We start from the raw sequence: 20,049 nt of genomic DNA on the forward strand, positions 1-20,049 counted from the left end.
AGAAAGATCTAAGGGACAGCTGGCTCACTCTACCACTGACAGATTGCTGCAGTACGTCTTTCTCACACTAAGTCCATGTAGCACACTACAGAAACTAGTACCTGTTTGTACGCTTTTTCCTTTTGATGCAGGCTGTGCGACAGTGGTACTGATCATTGATGACAATGGTTGATTCTTCTTGGTACTTTCTAGTAAAATAAAGTGATGATGAGTGCATGGAAATTACCCATGTCCTTACAAACATTTCCAAACCAACATGTTTTGCAATTAACATAGGTATTTCTTCTATTAGCCATCAATAGTGAAAATAATATGAAGGAAATCAAAATGAAGTGCTCATAGTTTATCATTATCAATGTGGTCCACAAATATAATCAAAATAACCTAAAACATAAAGTTGCAATATTTAAGAGAGATAACACAAATTTTAAAGGAAAGACAGACAGTCTAACATAGTAGAATTAACAAAGCTATTCTTTAATAAGAATAGTTTATTATTGCACTATAGATTATGCTGTAATCTCTCTTGTTGTCAGTGGTCTGCTTTTGAGTTTATATTTTAATGGCAGTAAGTACAGTACTGGTGGCCGTTGTGTTTTATTGGGGCACTGTGTGTGTGACTGCATGTCTGTGATATAACAACAGCTATCTCTCCACCACAATCTGTCCCATCTTTCTGTACATCTCCCCCAACTGCCAGCCTACTGCATTTACACCTAACTCATATTTTACCAAAATTGTAAAGACTATGCAACCACAAGGCTCACACTAGGCAACAAATTGTACACTTTTGCTAGAAGGCAAATACAATGTAATATCAGTCATCAAATCTATGAGCATGTAGTATTGGAATAGGACCAGTTTGTAGTTCCATAACTCTTGCACAACTTTATAAAGCAAAATGTAATTCAGCCTAACAGTCAAATGTTTAGCAGGTCATAAGTTTTATATTACATTGTTTGTAACCATTACATCTATGACAAAATGACAGATGTGGTGACATTCTTGTTTAAATATTTACTGTCACAAAACTAAAATGCTTAATATGAAAAACTGTTCATAATAACATATATTGTAAATATAGGTTATGTTAACAAACACATTTCAAATCACACACATTGCCTAACTAAAATGAATAGTTATTTTGTGGACTAAACCAATAATCATTGGAATGTAGCCTATTAATTAACTAGGAGCCTAAGGGACAGACAAGTGTCTCATGCCTCAGTTAGGAGGCATTTAGTTAGTAATAATTTATTATATTTACACTTTTCTATTTAAGTCCCTACTCTTAATTAGTTTGTCTTTCTTCAGGTTGAAGGGGCAGTGAGTACCAAGTCACATACCCATATTTCTGCAAGTAAGATATTTTGCACAAGCTTACACAGTTATGTAAAAAAAGACAAGGCTAGAGATTAAGGAAGCAGTCACCACTTATGGAACACTGAGTAACCATCTCCATTCCCAATAACCACTGCCAATTCTATATCAATTCAGGGTTTGAAGCTAATTACTATGCACAAGGACAGGAGTTCAATGTTCAGTAGGAAGAGAAAGATTGATTATTTACAGGGTGATACTGTACATTATACATCTATAAAATACCAGCATGACACAATAAGAGATCAAGAGAAACTGATTTAGCTCATTTATGTACTTTACCTAGGTTATCTTCTTCATTTTGCAAAGTCACATTTTGGTCAGTGGGTCTGCCAGATTCCTCAATTTGATGAGTAATGACTTCCTGCTTTTGCCCTCTCCTGATTAATGTTAGATGAACAGTTTGCCCTGTGTGACGAAGGACTTCCACTGCTTGCTGGTTGGTGTAACCCTGAAGATTAGTTCCATCAACCTAAACATATAGGTAAAAACAAAGCATATTCAACAGAGGAGGCAAAAGCAATTGAATACATAATGGTTTGATATTATATAATAGTGCAGATTGATGTCCATATGATGCCTAATTTTCTTTTAAGTAATCTTCGCCCCTTTCCAAAACAAACAACGCACTCTCTCAAGAATAAATCACACCATCTGTCTTTCACACACACAAACACAAAAGAGAAACAGAAGAAGATAATAGAAAAATGTACATGGCTTAAAGGGGTACTATCACCTAATGTTTTTAATACAGACATAAATATATACATTATAGACATACACTCAGTGGCCATTTATTCAGTAGACCTTTCTAGTACTGAGTAGGACCCCCCTTTACCCCCAGAACGGGCTGAAATCTTTGCAGAATGGATTCAACAAGGTGGTGGAAACATTCCTTAGAGCTTCTGGTCCATGTTGACATGACTACATCACACAGTTGTCAGCTGCACATTCATGCTGCAAATTTCCGGTTCCACCACATCCCAAAGGTGCTCTACTAGATTGAGGTCTGGTGTTCATGGAGGCCACTGGAGTACAATGAACTCATTGTCATGTTTGTGGAATTAGTTTGAGATGTGTGCCTTGTGACATGGTGCATTATCCTGCTAGGTGTAGCCATTAGAAGATTGGTAGACTGTGGCCATAAAATGATGCCCATGGTCAGCAGTAATACTCCGATAGGCTGTGGCATTTAAATGATGCTCAATTGATATTAAGGGGCCTACCTATATATACACATTATAGTTTTTTTTCCCCTGAGGCAGTGACAAGCACTTTAGTTGTATTATTTCATCCAACTCTGTTAACAATTTTTACTTACTTGAAACACTTACTTACATACTACAGTCGAAGGAAAGTAGGATAATTGTACTTTTGTAAAATCACATTTTGGGGACACTACTGCCCATTGCATATAGAGGGCGTTGTGCGAGGAGTAAGCCAATAAACTTAACAAACTAACTTGTCTGGTCTGCCCCCCCAATGCCACCTGAACAGAAGAAGTAAATTTTTTAACTAATAAAACCTTAAGGAGAGGATGTAGTCCCAATCAACAGGAATATTCAACCAAAGCCGAAAAGGGCAGGGAGCGCAGTGTCCCCTAAATGGGTTAAGAGAGATTGATTTAACGGTGAGTACAAAAATCTTACTTTCTCTGGCACAACCATTTCAGGGACACTGTTGACCATGGAGACATTCCAAAGCTGCCCCTATGGGTGGGTTTGCTCAGACTTAGCCACGCGTAAAACTTTTCGCCCAAAAGTAGCGTCTTTGGAAGCAAAGACGCTGAAGTGATAGAATCTGGTAAAAGTGTGAACGGAAGACCAGGTAGCTGCCCGACACATCTCCTCGACTGAGGCACCATGTCATTCCCACCTAGGAGGCACTAACCGACCTGGTGGAGTGAGCAGTAAGCCTGTCATAAAATGAAGATCCCTCGGAAAGATAACCCTTTGCGAATAGCATTCGTAATCCATCTGGCTACCATCTGTTTAGTAGTTAGCCATTCACGTTTGCAAGCATCGCATAACACCTGAAGTCTTTTAGCATTACATACATAGATCCGCAAAGCCTGAACCACGTTCAAAAGAAGCAAGGAATCCTGACTACCCGATTGCTAGTCCTGGGAGAACACAGCAGGAATCACAATATCCTGGTTGACATGAAATGTGGAGACCACTTTGAGGCCTTAGTACGCAAAAACAGCCCCGTCTGCGTGAAAGATAAGAAAGGGCGACAGGCAGGACAAAGCCGCCACTGAGAAACACGCCTCGCTGAAGAAATCTCCAGTAAAAAGGTTCAAACGGTGACTTCTGCAACGGTAGCAAAAAGGGTGTCTGAACACGAAGGATCCCATCCCCATAGAAATGTGTGGACTTCCAGCAACAGAGCCAGTCATCTCTGGAAAAAAAAACAGACAAGACCAAGATCTGGACCTTTAAGGATGCCAGTCTCAGGCATTTGTCCAGGCCATCCTGGAGCAACGCCAATAAACGAGCCAAGCGGAAGGAAAAAGTGGGAACACCATGCCTTTCACACCAACCAATGTAGGACTTCCAGATACAGGTGATAATAACTGGAAGACGTTGGTTTCCTGGCTTTAATCATCATCTGGATGACCATTCCAGAGAAACCTTTCCTACGAAGAATCAAGGCCTCAAACACTAGTCCATCAAAGCCAATCGTGCTAAGTCTTGATGGAAAAACGGCCCTTGATTGAGCAGATCTTCCCTGAGAGGGAGTCTCCAGGGTAGATCTATTGTCATGCAGAGAAGATCTGTATACCACGATCATCTCGGCCAGTCGGGAGGCAGCAGAATCATTGGCACACCCTCCCACTTGGCCTTTTTCAACACCCAAGGCAACATTGGGATAGGTGGGAAGATATATACCAGCCGGTAGTTCCTGGAAAACGTCATGGCATCCACTAGGGAGGCCTGTAGGTCCCTGGCTCCGGCGCATTACCGGCCAACTTTGGGATTCAGCCGAGAGGCCATCATGACGATTGAGGATCAGACCTCGACTACCTGGCGAGTATCTCGAGTTGGTAGGTTCCTGAGTGGAAGCGAGCAAACTGTACCATTTCGACACAAGAGACCATGCGCCCCATCAGTTTCATGCACTGAAGGATGAAGACGCACCTGAGGGATAACAATGTATTCACCTTGTTTTAAACAGCCAGAGTATTGTCCTGGGGCAAAAACACCTTCTGACACCAGGTGTCAAACAGGAGACCCAGGAAAACCATGCACTGGGTAGGGACAAAGCTGGACATTTTGAAACTGATTACCCAGCCATGCGATTGAAGCATTTACGCTGTCAAATACAGGTTAGCCAGTATGAGAGGGGCAGAATTCGCTTATATAAGGAGATTGTCAAGGTTCAGTATTACCATTACCCCTCATAGTCGCAAAAGCGCTGCCATGACTGCCATCACCATCCTAAATACCCTTGGCTCTGTAACTAGACCAAAGTGTAGGGACCTGAATTGGTAATGCGACATGTCCACCGCAGTCCTGAGAATGTTGTGGTGGCCTTTCCATATAGGTATGTGAAGATATCCAAGGATGCAAGAAACTCGATCTGTTCCATGACGTTGATGACGGAGCAAACAGACTACATCTGGAAGCTGGGTACCCTAAAGTGTGTTTTGAGAAATTTGAGATTCATAATGGGGCGAAAGGACAAACCTGGTTTTTGGACAAGAAAGAGGTTTGAATAATAACCCAAACCTCTTTGGTCCCTCGAGACTGGGACAATGACTCCTGAAGATAACCTGGATTAAAAGGCACCCTGAAGGGCCGCTCTCCTGGACATGTCTCATGGAAGGGGAGTAAATAAGAAACGCCGTGGGTGCATCCACAAGGGGGCCAAGATGTAACCTCTGTCCTCTATACCCCTTACTCAGGTAGTTGGAGAAGAACTGAGCCACTGGTCTTGAAAGAGCAAGAGGTGAGCCCCCACCAAAGGAGTTCTGTGTAGGGGAAAAGGTAAGTCATGCAGGCTGTTTGTCTGCTGGCTTAGGTCCAGGACGTCATCCCGTCCAAGCCTGCCTACCCCTTTGAGATGCTCCCGAAAGGGCAGAGGACTGACCTCTCATGTAAGCATGCCAAGATCTCCCAGAAAATTGAAAGGACCGGTCTCTGGGCCCTTCGACTTAGGGCAGCAACTGGAAGAAAAGAGCTTTTCCCTCCAGTGGCTTGAGAAACAATCTTGTCTAATGCTGAACCAATAGTACTGATCCATTTTAGGGCAATGCCTTCTCTTCTTGGATTAAGCATCCGCTCTTTAAGATCTGAGGCAGAGCATACGTCTGGCCGCCACTGCCAGGAATGAGGTCCGGGACAATCCCCAACATGTGTCCAGAACAGCATCTTGCAGGTATTCTGTTGCTTCCTTAATATGCTTGACCAGCGGTAAAAAAAAAGATCTGGGCATCCCAGACTGGATACGAAACAAAAAGAAATTTGTCAGCGCTTATCCTTTAAACTGCATATCTGCGTGTGTCTAGCAAAATGAAAACATGAGGTATTAGTTCATATTTTGATCAAAAGACATAAGCCTGCATCCCAACTTCAAGGGTACCTCATTTTATGCAGGTCCTACACTGACCTATATGCAATAACACTATTAAAATGCAGTTAAAATCAGATGCATTCACCTCGCAGATATAGGGGTTTACATCTAGCAGAGGCTGGCTTGTGAGCCACACCCAAATGTGCCTTAAATAGGCTTAATGGACAGCTGCTATGACAAAAAGGCAATATTTTGAAACAAAACCAGAGAAAAATAAGCCCGCACTCGGTATATCCCATATTGTATGTGGTACCAGCTGCATGGCAATATAAATGCCCATATATGTATACAAAACAAAAAGAAATTTGTAAGCGCTTATCCTTTAAACTGCATATCTGTGTGTGTCTAGCAAAATGAAAATATGAGGTATTAGCAAAACAATCTCGGAATCTAAAAGCGGCCATCAGGTTTCAGTCTGGCCTCACCCCAAATTTCAGACAACTGAGGAGAGAATGGAAAATATACCGTATGTTTCTTTTTCCGCATAAACAAGGAAACCTCTGCAGCCGCCGGTTCCATATCCAAAATATTTATTCTTTCGTACCGCTAAAAGAGGATTTTTGTACGTTAAATCCTTTTCTCTGATTCCATCTGGGGGACACTGCTACCATGGGTTGTATGAGGGCACATGGAGTTGGCACTTAAATAGTTAAACTGTTAATGTAACTGTTGACAGAAGCTCCTCCCCTATGCAACCCTTGTAGCTCCTTAGTGTAATTGAAAAGCCCCAAGGAAGGGAAACAGAATAGCATGCAACCAACAAAAGCAACAGAAGAGCACAGGGCAGGAACACAGTGTCCCCCAGATAGAATCAGAGAAAATAATTTAAAGTAAGTACAAAAATCCTCTTTTCTCTCACCCAATCTAGGGGACATTGCTACCATAGGGACGTTCTAAAGTAGCCCCTTGAGGGAGGGAAAGCTCTGTCAATTCGGCCTGCAAAACGTTGCAGCCAAATCCAGCGTAAGGAGACACAACATGAAAATGGTAAAACCAGGTAAAGTGTGGACAGAGAACCTGGTTGGCACCAGGCAGAGCTGGTCTGTCAATGCACCGTTGCACGCAGCGCAAGTGGTCCTCCACAGAACGGATGGAATGCGCAGCGACACAATCAAGTACAGTCCGAACAGAACTAATATAAGCCTGCCTGACTGGGATCATTATCCACCTAGCGGCAGTTTGTTTTGTAGCCAGCCAGCCCCTCTTCTGAGTATCATACAAGAAAAGGGAATCCGACCTCCGCATAGTGAACGCCCTGTTCTCAAACATTCCTTGAGCATGGACCAACATCCAATGAAGTTAAGGACCCCTTAACTGAAGAGGCTGTCACCTCCTGGGAAGACAATCTCTTGAACAAGATGAAAACCAGACCACTTTTGGTTGTAAGGAAGGTATCTTGCACAATACAGCCCTGTCAGTATGGAATACCAGATAAGCTGAACGACAAGAGAGAGACCAAAGTTCTGAAATTCTCATTGCAGAAACGATGGCTAGGAGAAAAATCACCTTTCCAAATTGGAACCTGAATTCAGGCAACTCCAACGGTTCAAAGAAATGTGATTTAAGATCCCTTAGTACCAAATTCAACTCCCAATGTGCCTTAGGTGGTACATAAGGAGGCTGGATGTGTAGAACTCCTTGGAGCAAAGTCTGCACCTCCGGTATAACTAACAGTCTTTTCTCAAAATATATCGAAAGGACTGATACATGCACCTTCAGGGTACTAAGGCGAAAGTCCGCCTCCAAACCATTCTGCGAAAAAGCCAAGAACCTGGAGAGTCGATAGGCTGCCGTATGACAAGTCCTTTTGTTCGCACCGACTGACGTAGGTCCACCACACTATGATAATTTAGGGCAGAGACTGGTTTATTTGCCTTCAACATGGCATCAACAAACTTGGGGGTCAGAGTGCTGAAATGGCCCCTGAAGCAGTAGATTATCTCAATGTAGAAGTCGCCACCCTTTGCCAACTGTCATGCGCAGTACGTCTGCATAACAGGTTCGACATGACCAACCGGGTGCAATCAGGATCACTGGAATTCCCCAGTGTCTGATGTCATGTCATGTTGATGACATCCACCGTGCACGCCAAGGGGTCTCTGGTCCTGGAGCAGAAACTGGGCACCTAGTGGTTTCATCTGAAGGTTCCCACTTCTGGACCAAGCATTGAAACACCTCTGTGAGTATAGACCACTCCCCTAGCAACACGGTGTGTCTGCTTAGGTAGTCAGCCTCCCAATTTTCTACACCCAAGATAAATATCGCAGAATTTGCCGGGACATACATTTCCACCCAGAACAATAACTGGGGAGTCTCCTTCATCCGTCTCCAACATTCCTGTGACTATTATCCAGGACCACGGGACAAAGATTCTGCCCACTGTCAAGTGACCTGCCACCAACCAAGGCAAAGGCGGATCCTGGGAGACAACTGGCGCGTCTGAGAGGCCAGCTGAAAGTGGGATCCCAACTAATTGAACTATTCGAGATTGGAACCATATGGAAACATTTAGAATGTGGAGACCATCTCACCTATCAGTTTCATACATAGTAGGATGTAGACCTGAAGAAAATGCACCTTGTTGATTGGTAGAAACACCTTCTACAGTCTGGTGTCCAGTATAAGGCCAATGAAAAACAACCTCTGACAGGGGACCAATTGGGATTTTTGTAATATTTGGTTCCAGCACTTGTTTGAACAGAGAAAGATGGAGCCGGAGGGTCTGATTCAAGTTCGCCATTACTAGCAAATCAACCAAGTATGGCGTGATGCAGAGTCCCTGGGTACACAACCGTGCTGCTTCGACCGCCATGATATTTGTAAAGACTTTGTAAAGAACTATGGTCTCTACAAAGCACTTAAGGAGCCTTGGAAAGGCCTAACGGAATTGAAAGTGGAAGTCCCCCACTGCAATCTGCGATGGGACGAAAGGAGCCATCTGACTTGTGAACTAGGAAGAGGTTTGAAAGAAACTTCTGACCCTTTGTCCCTCTGGGACCTGATAGATAAGAAGCTAAGTCATCAACTTCCTCATAGCTAATCTCTTTACTTTGTCTCGCAGAGTGGTGGAAAAGTAACGGTGAGGTGACCGACTTTGGAGGCCTATCCTGTAGCCACGCTGCATGATTTCCGCAATCCACGGATCCTGAGTGGATGCCACCCATTGGTTCAGGAACAACAAGAGGCATCAACCCACAACGGCCATAAGGTGAAGAGGAATCCAGTCACATTGCAGGCTTTTCAGGGTTTTTATGCACTAGACACCTGTTGGAATAGGACAGCCTGCCCCTCTGTGACTGGTCCCTGGATGTGATAGGATTACCTCTGAAAGACTGCCCACGGTATAAAGAGCCACACTGAGAGGGTAGACGAAAGGAACCAAAACAAGGTACTTGTGGCTTCTGGACATTAACAGGTAGGAACTTTTTCCACCTGTAGCCTGACTTATGATGTCGTATAGCTCAGGCACCTAAGAGAACAGAGCTGGCTAAAGGAAGAGATTCCAAGGACTTTTTGGATTTGTTATCTGCGTTTCATGAACACAACAACAAAATTTTTCGATCTGTAACTACTGATGCAGAGATGGAAGAAGACAGAGGCTTCATTCCGAGCTGCCTCACATAGATATCCTGAGGCTTCTTTAAGATGTAACGTCAGAGGAAGCAAATCAGAATCCTGTAGACCATCAGCAAGCTGATCTGCCCAGATCTCTCTAGCCACTGAAGTGAAAGAAAGCATGTTCTTCATAGAACTTTCTTTTTTACGGTCAGTACTATTTTTACAAGTAGCCGTACCAAGTACAGGAAGAGTGATAAAGCATGCCTAGCGTGTTACAGGTGTGTCCACCTTATGGTACCTGTTCCCATTGGGCCATCTCATCTAGCTGAAGTGAAAAGAGGCTAGGAAACCTATGTGGTACAATCAATTTTCTGTAAGGCTGTTTCCATGCTAACTTAATGAGATTTGTCAGCTCTTCAGAAGGTGGGAAGCAGACTACAAACCTCTTCTGCCTCTTTCCCACTGGGCCTCTAAATCAGACCATATTATAAGAAGATAAGCAGACCAATGTCTTTTACGGTAAGTCCGAATTCTCGTGGACTCAAAAAATGTATTTCATTTTACAAGGTTCTGTACTAATGAAGTAGACCAAGAAACTTCCGCCTGGATTTGACCCTGGGAATGAAGAGTAGCTGAGAAGACAGAAGAACCTTCCCCTGCAACCTTTGAGCATGTGGTAAGGGCAGCAGTCTTAGAAGGCTGCACTGGTACATTTTGAGCGCCATTACCGACTGTCCCAATGCAGTCAACTACTCTGCATCCCCCATCTGATGGGTGCCCTCGTGCACACCAGCCCATGCTATCTGCATTACAGTCCACACAAACTAACCCCGGATCCTACCATCCACTGGGTAGTTTGGTTTTACATTCTGCAGAGGTAAAATATTCCACCTTTTTTATTTTACTTTTGTCAAACATGTTTTGCAATATTTATGATGCAACAGAAATAGGTAACCTGCAACTCTATATTAATAGTCGCTGTTATACTATATTTATTTATTTTTTAACTTTTGTATATATATGTGTATATGCGTGTACATCGCTATATATAGTTATTTGTTTAAATAAATACACATATATATCTTCTAACTCTACAGGGATAAACCCAGAGTTGTACTCCTCAACACAATTTGTGTTAATATACATAACAGAAAAATCCTCACAATACAAAGAATTTCAACAGTAAGACTATCTATGTGAAGGAATTAGTAAAAGTATGTAAATATTGTACAGATATGTATTATTTACAATACTTACATACATTTACTATTTCCCATCTAAGTTCCGCAATACACCTTGCTGGTTCTCTAGCCCAGGATGGCTCCACCAGGTCGGGTGGGTCCCCGCTAGTCAAACTCAGACCCAGATCCTTATACACAAGCCATGCACCGGGCATCCGGATCCGACCATCTACTAGGTGGCTTAGCTGGACACACATATACATTTATATAGCAGTATTCACTATAAAGAGAGATTGCAGAATAAGTAACTATAAAGTGAAACAGGTTAGTATTCAACTGAAACACAGAGAGAGTACAGTGATAAAAATGAGACAAATGTATTCAAGTATCAAACCAGCATGAAAGACAGTAACACACAGCTACAGCAGTCACAATAGCACACATGTGGATAGAGAAAGTTTCCCCCAGGTAGTAAAAGTGACCAGGCAGCGCAGAGGCCGAGAGAGCAGTGAGGAAATGGCCGGCTTTTACTCTTAGAAAACCGGGCATGAGGGGAGGTGACACCTTCTAGAGAAGAAACACCTCCTCTCCTATGTCCAGCCTGTAAAATGAAAGTGCCACCTGTACTTCAGCAGCTGGTGGGAGCTGCGACTGTTACAGCCCCCTACCAAACCTGTCAGTCCTACACTCTCTGTGTCTGTCTTCGTCTGTTCGGAGACAGGAGCAGGCAGGGGACACTGGCAGCTCAGTCACATTGGGGGAAACTGGAGCTGTCTGCTGGCTCCCGGCGTGGCCCGCTATTGCTGACCTGGTACAGCAGCTGGGTCCTTGGTCATTGTGCAAGCGACCCTTTTACCGGGAGCCAGAATGGAGAGCCGGGGGGGGGGGGGGGGGGGAACAACAACAAGTAAGCGCCATCGGCGCTCTACCCATCTCACTATTGCAGTGTTCTCAGCCTTCACTTTGGCTGTAAGGATACAGCAGAGAATTCAAGCATGGAGAATCTTCTTATGTAGATAGAAACATGGAAAAATAAATCAGGTTACTGATGAGATCACCACCATCACAGTGGCTACTGCAAGTGAAGATTACATATAATTTGGGTACACATTCTTTTAGTTCAAATCAAATTATTCATTAATAGTTATTCTGAGAGAAGTCAATTAACATTCCAGTATGTTTTTGGGGTGTGGAAAGAAACTTGAACACATGGAGGAAGCCCATGCAAGCACGGGAGAACATACAAACTCCACGCAAATAGTATCTATGACCCAGTGCTGACCCCAGTAATCAAATGGTAATTTTCAATGCTTCAGATCTCAGCAGGAAAAATCTCAGAAATATAACCATGTTAATTAAGCATGCACATAAAGCTAACCACACATTTATTTATTTTAAGGGATACTTACAGCAATAATCTGATCTCCAACATGAATCCTTCCATCCTGTTCAACAGCACTATCTTTAGTAATGCTTTTCACAAAAATACCAGAGGGTTCTGATAATGGAAAAATAAACAAAAATAAGAGTTGGGCCGAGGATCGTCTTTTAAGCACTCTCATATCCTTTATGTTTTTGACAGAAATATTAAGGGTTAACAGATTCGGACACTGAAAAAACTGAGCTCTATAGAGAGACACAGGAATATTGAGTGCAATTTACTTCGAGAAGTGGATGATGGAACAGTAACGGAAGAAACAGGACTTGTTTTACTTTCTCCATTCCCTGCTCCATCATCTGTTTAGGTAAGTCATCCATAGGCTCTGTTCTTGTAACTCTCCATAGAGATCAATTATGCGAATGTGCACCTAGCCAAAGGATATCATTACAGGAGGCAGTAGAACCAATCAAAAACGATTTCAAGTAAAAGAAAAAGTAGCAGAATAATTTACTATAATAGGCTTACCTGAACTTTTATCACCAACATAGCCAGCAATAGTTATTCCCAAACCCTGAGCATTTTTTGCAAGCTTTACATCAAAGGCTCCACCATCTGTATCTCTAGTCATTACAACATTTGCCTTGGAAAAGAAAGATATATACGAATATAAAAAACACCTTAAGAAACATTAAAATGTAAGAACTCAAAAGCCATTATTATATGAAAGAGTACACCTAAAAGAGCTCACTATCCAATTATATGCACCAGGAATCACAAATGTTTTCTGAATTCGGACAGAAAACTAATTTGTTAATTATTTTGGTAACAGTCATGAGCACACATCTCAAGATGCATCTGTCTTTTTATCAGCAGCATATGTACCTGGTATTTCTTGTCATCAGAGAGCATTTGCCTAACAGGGGTATAATATGCATGTTTCAGCAGGACTGCTTGAGCCACATTTGCATAAACACACCTTTATTGTTCTCGCCAGTCGTTTGCACGATCCTTCACTTCACCGTCCTCTCTCCAGGTGCAGACGGGCTTAAGTACCAGAATCTCGCAAGTCTGCATAGATGCAGGTATTTTCTTGGCATGCATGAGTGATTTTTCCACTCTGCATCTGTCCCACTGTGAAGTGGGGCAGATGCAGAGGTGTTTGATAACAATGAGAGGTGTTTAATCACATTTCTACTATGCTCTAGGAAGCTTACAATTCATGTCTGAATTGCCCGACCTATATGCGGTTTCAGAGGAGATCTCTACTTTAAAAGAAGATTTTTTTACACACCATAAAATCCATTTCTCTGAATCCAATGGGAGATACTGTGATACATTGGGGTATATAGTAGGTGGAATTGGAATTAGGGTATTTTAAATCTTAAACTGAAGGACAGTTCCTTCCCTATTATGACCCTTCAATGGGAGCCATCTTCAGTTTTATAACAAAGCGAGAAAGAGAGAGCCTAAGCAGGCGTAACAATCACATACATAGAACATACACAACCAGCAGTCAGAGCAAAGGGAGTGGGCGCAATGTCCTCCAATGGACTAAGATAATGTATTTTACAATGAGTAAAAAATCCTCTTTTCTCTTATGTGTCATTGGGGGACACTGCGGTACATTGGGGATATACCAAAGCTGCCCGAGGGAGGTATTGCTCTGAAATCACTGCATATTAGACCAAAGTATACATCCTGTCAGAGTATACATCCAGGAATGCAATACCTGGCAACTCACCAGAAAGGGTGTGGATGAACCACCACGCAGCGACTTGGAAAATTCGAGTTTGTCAAAGCAACAAAACACACCACCTAGGAAGCACCAATTGCCCTGGGTGAAGCAAAAGAAAATCCAAATGGCACTTTCAAGGGAAGCCAGTCAACCTGGAAGGTATCCAACCAGAAGAGAGTGCGCATGTGCCAGCCACCTACGTTTGTGCACATCATACTGAAAGAAAGGAACCACCCCATAATCACAACCTGCACAAGCTCATGGGAAGAAATCCCCTGGCCTGTGGAAGTACGGTATCAGGAGTCCCGTTGCCTAGCCGACAACAAAACAGGCGGTACCAAGACAAGGAAGTAACCGCAAGGCAGACTGATGGCCAACCCCAGGAGAACAGAGTCATAGAATCATGGCCATTGCAGCCAAAGTGGAACCACCATAGAAGTGTCAGTAACACCAATGGGAGCATGGGAATCATATGGTATATGATCCCACCCAGCAAACCGTAAAACGGATCGCCACACACCTGTGTGTACTGTCCTGGGGTCCATGGACCTTAGTACATTATGTGAGGAACTAAACAGAACAAACACAAGCTAAGAGAATATCTCCAGAAGACCCCAGCGCTGAACCAGCTGAGCTACCACCTCTATGTGAAGAGATCAAAAATACGAGGGAACCTGATGTGGCCAAATCTGACACTCATCCAACTCCCAGAACTCCAGCCCTAGGAGAAATGAGGCCGAGCTCACCTGGACATGCACCTGGCGTACTGTCCAGGACCTTTATAAATGAGCTGATCCCTCATAGCTATGCCGCTGTGAGACAGATCTGGATTTATCAACCCCCACGCAAGGAACAAACGTGAGGCTAAGGAAAATAAGGATCTACCTGTCCAGCTGAAGGGTGGAAAGAGACAACATATCCAGTATCCAGTTGCTTTTCTGGAATATTTCCAGAAAAAAACCCGCTGAAGCAGACCAGAATAATATGTGCCAGAGGAACCCGCTGGAACCCAGACCTTAGCAAAGTCATGTACCAGAGAAGACACACGTCTCGTCTGGCAAGTATATGCTCGACCCTGGTCAGAAGGAAAATGATGGGGCCCCTCCAAGAGAAACAATAAGAGGACATAGTGCTGAAAGTCCATCCCAGGAACCTCAACCGCTGTACTGGGATCCAGAAAAATTGGGGAAGATAGAGAAAGCAGCCATATATCTATTAAAGTAATTCTATCGTTTTAAAATAAGCATTGCCCAATCAATTGTATGTGTGTCCAAAGCACAAAGTGATTTATTTTAGCAGATGTAAATAGTCAACAATTCAATACATTATTATATTATGATAAAGTACAGTACAGCACAGCCAATACCAAAAGATAAATACATACATACCGCTGCAATCGCATGCGCTCGCTGCGCACCCACGGGACCCGATGGACAATATTCTGTATAGAATATTGTGTCAGAGTTGACTGAGGCCCCAGTGAGATGCAGCTAATATATATACAGTCAGTGTTTCATTGTGAACAATAGAGATGACGTAGATTGTTTCTATAGGTCCAGACGTTGGGTGGGTCTAGGCCAGACAGGTAATAGGTTGATTCAATCTAAGGAATCCAAAGGTGGGGGTCTTCTCTCCAGGGGGTCTGCTCCTTTTCATAGCCAGTATCATACAAAGGTTTACTCTCTAATATCAATAACTAAAGTATGCAATGTGCGATCTCTTCGCCGACCGCACCGGACAGCTGCTGATGATTAGGGCTTCAATATGATATCAGGCATGACACCTTTCCTATTACCTAAACCTTTAATAACACTACAATGTACATATAATCACTATATATATATATATATATATAGACTAATAATAAACCGAATACTATCTGCTCCTGAATTACAGTGTAACAGAACCAATATGAAATTATATAAATAACTAACTGTTGTAATGCGAGTGTGTGCATGCGTATTTTACCGTGCGAACGCACCACGCCACGTAACACGTGGCGTACGCTTCGCAATATGCACGGCAAACCAATATTAAACCAATATACTTTCGTTCATCCAATTATACGACTTTGACATATCCCAATAATCGCTGTCGAAAAGGCATAGGATGGCATCGGCTGAAACAATGATCGTCCCAACGGAATGATATTTATACATTGAGAGCGAAAGAGAACTGTCATGATGGCCCGATGTCTGGCAAAAACCCATGGGTCTGGAAGCAAGCCAAAAAAGGGTAAACCTGACACTCACTGCGTCCATTGTGTACTGCAATAAAAGTAGACACGGAAATCCTTCCATCATGATAACGTGGAGGAAGACATCATCCAGGTCCAGGGAGGCAAGGAACAACTCATTTTGCCAGGTCAGTGCACACTAATTGTACTAGCATTAGCAGCTTCATCCACTTGAAAGAACGGAAGGAACGAAACATGGGCCAAGTGGGTGTTGCATCGCTGACACGCAAAAAGAGCTCTCGTCTCCTGAAGGTACAGTGTCAGTAGTGTCTCATGGAATATACAGCAGTTATCCCAACTGTCAGTAAATGAGAATTATTGCAAAGCTGAATATAAAAGATTTGTTGCAAAGTGTACAGAAAATGCACTCAATTCAGCTGACTCCTCCCACAGGGGGAGGGGCCAGACACTCAGCCCAGTGAGATAGGACAGTAGAAGGCAGTATATAGGTCTCAGAAATCAGTATAACCTCAGAGAACCCTTAGAACCGGCATCTGCTGTCCAGGAACATAAAAAGGAAAGGAAAACCTGGCTGCCAAAATGAGTGCTGCTCCCCGGTATTGTAATGGATCTAGTGACAGTGGCGGATCCAGGGGGGGGGCGATCGGGGTGATCGCCCCCCCTAGCAGACACTTGCTGCCGACGGCTGCACAGTATGTGCAGGTCCGTCCAGCCGTGACATGCAGGGACAGTGTGCTGCCCGGCTGCTCTGACTGTGTTTAAAACACAATCAGAGCAGCCGGGCAGCACACTGTCCCTGCCTGTCACGGCTGGACGGACCTGCACATAGTGTGCAGCCGTCGGCAGCCTAAGATGTTAGGAAGGGGCGGGGCCTAAATCCCTCCCCCCTAAGTCGCCCCGGGTACAGTAGTTTTCTAGATCCTCCCCTGGCTAGTGAGGCGGGCAACAGGAGGAGCTACCCTGGGAGGAGATTGTCATTATTAGAATCTTCTGAAGATAAGGGGAAAAAGAAAATTAAAGTTTACCTGGCAATTGGAACGGACAGCTTAGTCTTAGGAGATGGTGTAAACAGTACATCTGTTAATTCTGTCTCATAAAAAGAGTAAATTATCAGAATCTGTAACCACAAGACCCAGCCAAACACATTGTGTATCCTGGAAGAATCTCCTACCCTAGACTTGTGAATCAACTCCCCATCCTCCTTGGAAGAAGAGCAGAGTTAGAACAAGGCTTGCATAGGTCCAGAAATACAGTGCCTGCCAGTATTCCTTTAGGGAGAGCTAATGAGACATTCCTTGAGGAAGCATCCTTAGACAGACCCATAGCTAACTCACCTCTGGCTGGAAAGTCACACCGGCAGATATCACTAGCTGTGAAGCAGGTGTGTTTGTTGAATTTGCGAAGAAGAAAGGTATACCTACCTGTGTCTGAGAATGCACCCCCGAGTGAGATCGGCTCTGAATGTCGTCAATGACTTAGTGCAAGCCGGTTCCTTCATAGCCCCTGATGGGAGTCTCAGAAAGCTCTCATTGCGGAACTTCTCACATTCTACACCAGGGTATCCTGTGTCAGACTGCCCAAAAGATAAATGAGAATAACACACAGCACTCGGAGAGAGCTGTGCAGGCCTTGCAGTAGCCCCTATGTAGGCTTGGAAGTCCCTTTGTCAGTAATGATGCAGGTATCAAACACTTAGTTGAAAAACCCTACCAATAAACTAGGATAAAAAGTACAAGATTTCAGTGTAATCCCGAGGTTATATGGTAAAACAGACAGTCTGGTCACTGTGTATAACGTCACACCCACACTACTCAAATCTAAACACAGTCAGACAGTGTGAAGCAAAAATTAAGTATAACGGTATAGTTCATCCTGTGAGCAACAACATCAGATGTGGGAGCATAGCATGAGCGAAACACCACAAGTGCAAGAAACATGTGGTCTTCCTAAGGAAAATACACCTTACACCCCACTCTGTCACGAAGACTGTAAGTATTTTTTCTCTGAGAAGTATATCAGCAGCAGTGTTGTTTGCCAATGTGTCCAACAGCTTAGTGTTTTCAATACCAGCTTGTTAACAATATAAATAATAATTACATCTGGTACATTCCAGCAGACTTTCAGTTTAAGATTTAAAGTGCCCTAGCTCCAATTTGACCTACTATACCCCAATGTATCGCAGGGTCCCCCAATGGCACGTAAGAGAAACAATTGCTTTTTCTTCTTTAAAGCTCCAATCCCAACTAGTCCAACTGCAAGTGACTTATATTTCAGCCTCATTAAGTTAAGGCCCAACTGTATATTAATAATCTAATCTTATAAACTAAAAAATGGGGTTGGGTGGAATGACTCAGGCTCTCACCATCATGTTTAATTTCATGCAAACCTTGCAGAATAGGATAAAACCCAATGTCTAGTGTGTCAACAGGAGAATACCTCTATTTGTGTCCATCCATCAGGGGAACAAACAAGTTTAATAAGTGCCTAAACTCCTAGTCCCACCTACTATACCCCAATGTCTTGCAGTGTCCCCCAATGGCACGTAAGAGAAACCTCTATTTGTGCCCATCCATTTAATGTAAGCCCTCTCAGAACTTCTCAATGATCTGCTCAGCAGTGTCATTATGTTAGCCACTTGCCTGACTGGCTGTTGTCCTAGTTGAACAGAGGCAACATTTGTTTGCATTAGGGTTCTATGGCCACAAAAAATTTAATTTGTATTCATTTCTACTTACCTGCAATTCAGGAAGCGATGCAGGCGTCTGAACAGCGGCAGAGATTGATGTAGTTGGCTCCCCCACTGGTCCTCTGGCAATAACCAGCTTTACTCTGTTACCACATTGCCTTAAAACCTGGGCAACTTGTTCACTGCTCATTCCAGCAAGGTCCGTGTCACCTATCTTTAATATGTGATCTCCACTGGACAGTCTGCCATGCTGATAAATAAATGCACAAATGAACACATTCATTTGGTATGGTTGGTGCACTCAAATCACAGGTAAATAAACATACAAATAAATAAACAAAAAAAAGATTTATAACCAACCTGGTCAGCTACCCCTCCTGGTAGAATTGTCTTGACTATAACTCCAGTTGATTTACCTCCAACGATTCCAAAACCAAGACCTGAGCCATCATTTACCAGTTCAATTGTCTCCACATGTTGCCAGTGCATCTGATGGCATATGTAATAAAAAAAAATGTGGTTTGCAGAAATACTGAAATACTGACTGACAGACCAAAAAAAGTACATTTTGCTGCTGTCGTAAAAAAATTGTTTGAGTTGATATATTACTGATTTCACTTAGTGAAGTTTAATCAAAATAAATTTGTTTTTAGTGATTTTATGGAGCCAATGCTAGAACATAGCGACTAGTCAACCAGACCTATCCTATGAAACGTGATTTAAATAACTAGATAATTTCATAGAAAGCTAATACTAAAACACAAGTGAAAATTGCTTATGTGAAAACTGGCATACTATAACATAATTTAAGTTATTTGTCATTATATGCATCCTGGCTGCTGAGCAATAGACCCTCAATAAGCCTCATAATTGAGGACTTGTCTGCTATGTGATTTATTAGAAGAATAGGGATTCTTGTGTAGATATTTTATGCTACTATGGTATACTACTATATTAATACCGCTCATACATTCAAAAACATTTCTAAATTAAAAAGACATTTGAGATAGGAAAGTTCATATGAAAAAATGTCTTATTAGAATTCATGTCAAAGTGAATTGTAAAGGACACCACAGGGAACCTTTGGAATATTAAATGTTTGAAACCAGAGGGACATAGCCTACAGTAATATGATTTTCAAAAATTCTATGGGGGACATTTGATTGCCGGTGATGTGGCACCTGCACTGCATACATTGCCGACAATTATGGAACTGTCTTCGCAGACGGTTCAGATACACCTCGCGAATAAAAACTCGGCTTAAATGCTTAAAGAAAACAAAAAGAAAAGGATTTTTATATTTGCATAAAATCGGTTTCTTCTAGTCCATTACAGGACACCAGGGTATAGTGTAGT

General features: G+C 42.8%; 1 protein-coding gene across 1 annotated transcript in view; it reads right to left on the reverse strand.

Annotated features, from left to right (window-relative positions):
- Positions 1 to 20,049, reverse strand: part of MPDZ (multiple PDZ domain crumbs cell polarity complex component) — a 128,644-nt gene that overhangs the window by 84,269 nt on the left and 24,326 nt on the right. The window contains exons 7-12 of the mRNA XM_075209684.1: positions 19,054 to 19,182; positions 18,743 to 18,943; positions 12,601 to 12,715; positions 12,104 to 12,192; positions 1,663 to 1,852; positions 102 to 188 (exon numbers count right to left, since the gene is read on the reverse strand). Of these exons, the coding sequence (XP_075065785.1) occupies positions 102 to 188; positions 1,663 to 1,852; positions 12,104 to 12,192; positions 12,601 to 12,715; positions 18,743 to 18,943; positions 19,054 to 19,182 (811 nt within the window). The remainder of the gene's footprint in view (positions 1 to 101; positions 189 to 1,662; positions 1,853 to 12,103; positions 12,193 to 12,600; positions 12,716 to 18,742; positions 18,944 to 19,053; positions 19,183 to 20,049) is intronic.

This window comes from Mixophyes fleayi, chromosome 1 (assembly GCF_038048845.1).
Source record: "Mixophyes fleayi isolate aMixFle1 chromosome 1, aMixFle1.hap1, whole genome shotgun sequence".
NCBI classification, from domain to species: Eukaryota; Metazoa; Chordata; class Amphibia; order Anura; family Limnodynastidae; genus Mixophyes; species Mixophyes fleayi.